The 7,228-nt window shown below is 36.1% G+C and overlaps 1 protein-coding gene across 1 annotated transcript; it reads left to right on the top strand.

Annotated features, from left to right (window-relative positions):
* The first annotated feature begins 1,635 nt into the window (after window positions 1-1,635).
* Window positions 1,636-2,935, top strand: LOC150037691 (putative xyloglucan endotransglucosylase/hydrolase protein 23). The gene is made up of 3 exons (XM_090310584.1): window positions 1,636-1,976; window positions 2,053-2,246; window positions 2,383-2,935. The coding sequence occupies exons 1-3, from the start codon at window positions 1,692-1,694 to the stop codon at window positions 2,774-2,776; spliced, it is 873 nt and encodes a 290-aa protein (XP_090166710.1). The 5' UTR covers window positions 1,636-1,691; the 3' UTR covers window positions 2,777-2,935.
* Window positions 2,936-7,228: the final 4,293 nt, after the last annotated feature.

Raw genomic sequence — 7,228 nt, 5'->3', positions numbered from 1 at the left:
CATTTATTTTTTATTTACCCATTTTATTTTGGGAAAAGAATAAAAACGTATCATGTGATATTTTTATTTTTTGAAATGAATTTTTTTATTTTATCTTTGTGTATAAAGGAGAGGAGAAATATCACCATTACTCTTTCATTTAATTGTCTAATTATATTTGCTAATTTTTTTTACTTCTTTTTAAAAAGTAAGTTTGAATTTTGTTGTCGTGGGGTTGGAATGAAATGCACCAACTACTGTTCTTTTTATTTTATATATTACCTTTTCCTGAATGGACAATTCTTTTTTTAAAAAATATTTCGTAGGAGTTAATTAAAAAAAAGTTTATACATGTAGATTAATAAACTGATCCGAGATCAGATTTATATATTTATGATGAAATTTTTCAGGATAAATACTAAATTATTATAATTAATGATAATTATAAAGTATTATGAACTAATAATTTAAAGGGCAAATATCAATTTATACCCCTGAACTTTAGTGTTTGTATCATTTTAAACCTTAAACTTATAATTATATCAATTTAAATTTGAACTTTGGAGATTGTACCAATTTAGCCCCAAATTACTAATTGTATCAATTTAAACATTCTATTATGTTTTGTTTGGATACATTTATGAAAGTTTAGAGTTTATATTGATATACTTACGAAAGTTTAGGGTTTATATAGATATACTTATGAAAGTTTATGGTTTAAATTGATATATTTATGAAAGTTTAGGGTTTAAATTAATACATTTAAAAAAGTCCAGATTTAAATTAATACAATTATTAATTTGGAGTTAAAAGTGACACATACCTTAAAATTCAAGGTTTAAAATTAATACAATTATTAGTTTAGGGTTTAAATTGATATAATCTAAAAATTCAAGGGTGTAAATTGATATTAGTCCTAATTTAAAATAATAGTTATTGCACTTGGTCATATAGGGTGGTCTCTAAAATTAGTTACCGATTGTAGTGGCCAAAGTTGGTCACCGACGGTAATAAGAAGCGGCGGCTAGAGTAAGCCGATTGTGATTGCAAGAAAATAGTCGGAACCAAAAGTGGTTTTTAATGAAAAAATATATTTGAGAAAAATACATAAAGTGTAATTCATTCAATCATGTGATCACAATTTATAACTTTTAATTGCACGAATGAAGTAGAGTTGCACAAATCAATCCACCAAGTAATAGTTTAAGACCTCAGCCAGTGAGATAATCCACTAGAAGGTACTAGAGGCAAAGCCCCATTTCCCCCTATTCCCTTCTTTATAATGTTATTTTATTTTTAAAAGAAAAGACAATGACATTCTTAATTTGGCCAAAGAGAGGTCAAAATCCGGACGTGGGTCGGAAAGCCAAAACCTCGGAATTTGCCAAATAATGCTACATTTCGTGTACAATACTGCTTCATCACCCAACAAGCAGCTGCCACCATTTTTTGTCTCCTTAATCATTCTTTGAAAATGAAAACCATTAGTTCTGAAATGGTTTTGACCTTCCTATTATTGCTTTTTTGCCATCCAGCTGTATTTTCCCACTTTACCCCCAACAACCCCAATTCTTTTCAATTTCATCCAACTTTCTAACATTCTCTCGAGAACTAACGTATGGATTGCTATAAATATAGCAATCCAACGCCTACCCCTCTTCATCAAAACCCATATTCATTCCTTCATTACATACATTATTCCTTGTACCAAAATGGCTCTCTTCTCTTATTCAAAAAAGCTAACCCATTACTCAATGCTACTTTTCATTATTGTTGTAATTTCAGTAGAAGCAGCTGGGAATTTCTATCAAGAAGTGGATGTAACTTGGGGAGATGGCCGAGGAAAAATCATGGACAATGGCAATCTCCTTACATTGTCTCTTGACAAAGCTTCTGGATCAGGCTTTCAATCAAAGAAACAATACCTATTTGGTAGGTTTGATATGAAAATTAAACTTGTTCCTGGCAATTCAGCTGGCACAGTCACAGCCTATTATGTAAGAATTAATTCCCTTTTGTTTATTTATTTATTATGGGTATGTTTTTAACGTAAAGTCTTATTGTTTTGTATAGTTGCGTTCACAAGGGTCGTCATGGGATGAGATAGACTTCGAGTTCCTTGGGAATGTGAGTGGGCAACCATATATTGTACATACCAATATTTATGTGGGAGGACAAGGGAATAGGGAACAACAATTCTATCTTTGGTTTGATCCGACGGCTGATTTTCACACTTACTCCTTCCTCTGGAATCCTGCTCGAATAGTGTAAGTACCCACTTATATACACTCTGCATATTTCTATGTTGATGTATTTCTAATGTACATTAATTACTAATGAGCGAATCTCGAAAAAATCTATTATTAATTTTGTGGTTGTGTGGTGTAATATGGGGTCAATTAGGTTCTACGTGGATGGGAGGCCAATAAGGGAGTTCAAGAACATGGAAGCCAATGGGGCAGCATATCCAAAGAAACAGGCAATGAGGCTACACGCCAGCTTATGGAATGGGGAGGATTGGGCCACAAGAGGTGGGCTCGTGAAAACGGACTGGACCAAAGCCCCCTTCACGGCTTCCTTCAGGAGCTACAATCCTAACGGCTGCGTGTGGACCAATGCAGCGTCCTGGTGTTGCCAGAACTCGGCACCATGGCTGTCGGAGGCCCTTGATTCCGGCAACCAGAAAATGCTGCGATGGGTTCAGAAGAATTATATGATTTATAATTACTGCACCGACAAAAAGAGGTTCCCTCAAGGCCTTCCTCCGGAGTGCACTATCCAGGCAACCAAGCCTTAGAATGTGAATCCAACCATTATTATTCTGATCAACATATTCAAATCAAACATTCATTCTTTCTTTTTTCTGTTTCATATATTCTCCTTAATTTCATGTTCGTGCACCTACTTCATTTTATGTTATTAAATAAATTAATTAAATAAAAGATTTGGCTTTTCATTGCTGTTTTATGTTCTGATAAATATGATCATTATGCCACGTGGCTAACTGTGAGTGGAAATGTTTGATGTTATAGTTCTGAATTTGTCCATACAATTTTTTTTAGAAACAACTAAGATAGGGTGTGTTTGGTGCGTGATAAAAGTAGAGAGTTGAATTGAGTTGAGTTAGTAATTATTATCTAGAGAGTTAAATTATTTGGGAAATTAAATTGTCTGTGTTTGTTTGCGAGTTGATAATTATTGTTTGTGTTTATTGTGCAGAGTTGAGTTGAGGATCTGATGCAGTTTTTTGTGAATGAGATTAGTTCTATTTTTTTTGTTTGTTTTTTTATTTCATTCTTTTATTTTTTAGTTTTATGCTTTGCTATTGTTGATTAATCTTCAAATATACACGTATTTTCTCAAATCATTTATGACATAAACTGGACAATCTCAATTTTTTCTCAATTTGTAGAACATAATAGATTATTTTCATATATTCTTTTCAAAAACGGTAATGATTCTAATTCTCTTCAATCGGTAAAGCATACCAACAAAATATATTTCATATTGCTGCTCAATTAATTGATATATTGTATATTGTATGTATATATAGTGAATGTATGTATATATATTGAAGGTAGTTATCCCAATTACTAATTGGTATATTGTATGTATATATATTGAATCTTGCTAACTTAACTTTATTATTTTACATATTTTACAGTTTATTTTTATATAATATGGATAGTATATTTGGAATTGAAATTGTACATAGGATAATTACCTTTCATTCGATTATGATGGTGAGAATGTGATGTAGTACAGTAACATTTTTCATAAGATCACAAAAATAACATGAACCGACCGAACATGTGGCCATTTCCAAAAACAATTCACAAAATATATGTTCTTTTCGATACTTATAATATTCGTGTCATAATACAAACACAAAAATTACATGTCATGGTGTATGCAAAAGTTATCATTCTTTTAGACATGACAGTCCATTGTCCATTTGCTGTTATCCAAAAGAACTATAAACAAAATACAGGGATGTGGTCAGTCTACATGTTTCTTCCTAGTAGACGGAGGCAGTACCTCTTTCGTGCGTGTTTTGGTACTGCAAGGAAGCAAAAATTTGACGATCTGGGCGAATCCTGTCAAGGAAGAACAAATTGCCTCATCAGCAGATGACAATGAGCCATGTAGAAGCTGATATGAATGCTCTCGCTGTTGTGTATGCTCTTGCTGGTATCGCTGGTGTGTATGCTCTCGCTGGTGTCGCTGGTGATTATACTCTCGCTGATGCTGATGTGTATGCTCTTCTAACAGCCTCTGCCATATAATTATTCTTTACCAGCTGTATAGGAGATTCGTTACTTATTTTTTGTCCTTATTCTAAAACCTAAGTGTATATATCTATACATCACTACCCTGTATTAGGTGTGGGGAGAATATTTAATCTACGAAATCAAATATACAGAAAAGGGAAGAGAAATTGCTCTCCCAGATCTTCATCTTCTGCTGCAACATTTTTTATTTTTCTTCTTCAAGCTTAGCTTTTACAGCTACTCGATTTGGTATCAGAGCACTAGGTAAGCGATGGCAAATCAACCTTCTACAAATTTTTTCTCACCTATTTTTTTTGGAGCTTACAGCAGTGGAACCATCACAGGTCCTCCCCTAAATCAACTTCTCAACTAAGTGACATCCATCAAAATGGATAGGTCGAACTTCTTGCTTTGGCAGAATCTTGCATGGCCAATTCTAAGAAGCTACAGATTAGAAGATTATCTAACTGGAGAAACTCCTTGCCCAGATCGTTTTATTCAAGTTCCAACCAGTGGTCGATCCGGTGAAAGCTCTAGTACAGATCCAACCACTGTCTTAGTCGCTGATGTCGAAATGCAATCAAATCCAGCTTATGATGCCTGGATAGTAGTGGATCAGCTCCTTTTGGGCTGGCTTTATAACTCAATGAACCAGGAGAGAACAACACAAGTGATGGGTTTTCAAACTTCTAAAGAACTCTGGGAAGTAATCCAAGAGTTGGTTGGAGTCCAATCCAGAGCTGAAACTGATTACCTCAAAAGAATGTTTCAGCAAACTCGCAAAGGCGCATTGAAAATGAGTGAGTACCTTGCTATGATGAAACATTTTGCTGATGGTCTTGCTCTTGCAGGTTCCCCCCTCTCCTCCCCTGATCTGACTTCACAAGTGCTAGTTGGTCTTGATGAAGAGTATAACCCAGTTGTAGTAGCAATCCAAAGCAAAGGAACAACATGTTGGTCTGATCTGCAATCTGACTTGCTGCCATATGAGAAAAGGCTTGAGTATCAACTTACTATCAAGATAGGAATTACCGGAATAGCTAATGTGTCACTCTCACCCAGCCCACCCTTAGCCAACATTGTGCATAATCAGTCCAATCCTTCAGCACACACACCTCGAAACTCTTCTGGATATACACAACCACCAAATTTTAGGGGTGGAGGAGGTCGCAACAAGGGCCATGGTCGTTAGAATAATGCATCCATAACTAGACCAACCTGCCAAACTTGTGGAAAACTTGGGCATACAGCTGATGTTTGCTATTTCAGATACAACAAGAAGTTCAACAACCCCAGACAAACTCACACCCGTATTAAATCTACTCAACTCCCACCAAATCGATGTCAAGAACAGAACAGCTCTATTCTCCTTACTCATTCAGTTATAGCTTCACTTGAGTCAGTTGCTGACCCCGACTGGTATGTAGACAGTGGGGCATCCTTACACAACACCAGCAATCCAAGCTTTCTCAAATCCTCATCTGCCTACACAGGTAATAACAAAGTAGTGGTTGGAAATGGTAAATCCCTTCCTATATCTCACTATGGACATACAAATATACCTACTAGTTCTGGTGTTTTGTCATTATTAAATATTCTTTATGTGCTTGCCATAGCTAAGAACCTAGTAAGTGTATCCAAACTTGCCAAAGACAACAATATAGTGGTTGAATTTCATGCTAACTTTTGTGTGGTCAAGGACAAGAAGTTGAGAGTACTAATCCTGAAAGGCCGGCTTAAAGATGGGCTATACCAGCTAGAGGATGTCAACTAGTCTATAAATAATGCACCAATTACTTCAAGATTGTCAGATGCTCGCTTGACTGCTCCATCCAAAGAGTTCTCACGTCAATTCGTTTTTCAAACTAGCAGGACAGTAACCACAATGCTTCTCCACAAGCGACTTGGCCATCCATCTCCTAAAGTTTTGTCAAAAGTAATTAGTGGATGTAACTTACAAATTACTGATAATGAGAAGTCATTTTGTGAAGCTTGTCAGTGTGGAAAGTCTCATGCCTTACCCTTTTTTGACTCTCTTTCCCATGTAAGCACACTTTTTGAACTAGTGCATACTGATCTATGGGGGCCAACGCTAATGCTTTCTGCAGATGGATATATATACTATGTGTTTTTTGTTGATGACTGTAGTCGATTTACATTGCTATACCCGTTAAAATAGAAAATTGACACTGCAATTGCCTTTAGACACTTTCAAGCCTTTGTTCTTAATCAATTCAAAAAATTCATTCACATGTTGCAAATGGATGGTGGGGGTGAGTACAAAGCAGTGGCACATTTATGTGATCAGCTTGGAATTCAAATAAGGGTCTCCTGCCCCTACACTTCAGCAAAAAATGGTCGAGCTGAATGTAAACATCGTCATGTTGTTGAAACCGGTCTTACTTTCTTAGCACAGGCTAAGATGCCACTGCACCTATGGTGGTATGCCTTTCAAACTGTTGTTTATCTTATTAACTCTCTTCCTTCTCCTATCCTTCAGGGTCACAGTCCCATGGAAGTGTTACTTGGAAGCAAATTGGACATGTTATCTCTAAGAGTCTTTGAGGGTGCGTGCTATCCACACCTTCGTCCATACCAACACCATAAGTTTGTCTTTTACAGCAGCAAATGTGTCTATCTTGGCCCATCCCCAATACACAAATGCCACATATGTCTTACTGAGGATGGGAAGGTCATCATCTCTCACCATGTCATATTTAATGAAGACAAATTTTCGTTCCAAACAGGCTTTGCTAACCTTCAAATCTCTACTCCCACAAATATAGCTCGATCAATCTCCACATGGTTCTCTTCACCTCCTATCCATCCATCCTGTCCACAACCCTCACCTGAAACAAATCCCTCTATCCAACATCAATCTCCTCACACTTTTCCTACACCAGCCACAAGTTCACCTTTCCCACATCCTAGCCCATTAATGTCTCCCTCAACTACTTCTCAATCCCCTATAGTGTCAC

Source organism: Benincasa hispida, chromosome 2 (assembly GCF_027475165.1).
Source record: "Benincasa hispida cultivar pf3 chromosome 2, pf3_genome.v1.1, whole genome shotgun sequence".
Lineage (NCBI taxonomy): Eukaryota > Viridiplantae > Streptophyta > Magnoliopsida > Cucurbitales > Cucurbitaceae > Benincasa > Benincasa hispida.
This window is presented reverse-complemented; position numbering and strand designations above follow the sequence as displayed.

Excerpts from the sequence above, each read along its gene's own strand:
- LOC150037691 (XM_090310584.1), top strand. The coding sequence starts at position 1,692 with ATGGCTCTCTTCTCTTATTCAAAAAAGCTAACCCATTACTCAATGCTA. Across the intron at positions 1,977-2,052 it reads GCACAGTCACAGCCTATTAT|TTGCGTTCACAAGGGTCGTC; the intron begins GTAAGAATTAAT and ends TGTTTTGTATAG. Across the intron at positions 2,247-2,382 it reads TGGAATCCTGCTCGAATAGT|GTTCTACGTGGATGGGAGGC; the intron begins GTAAGTACCCAC and ends GGGGTCAATTAG.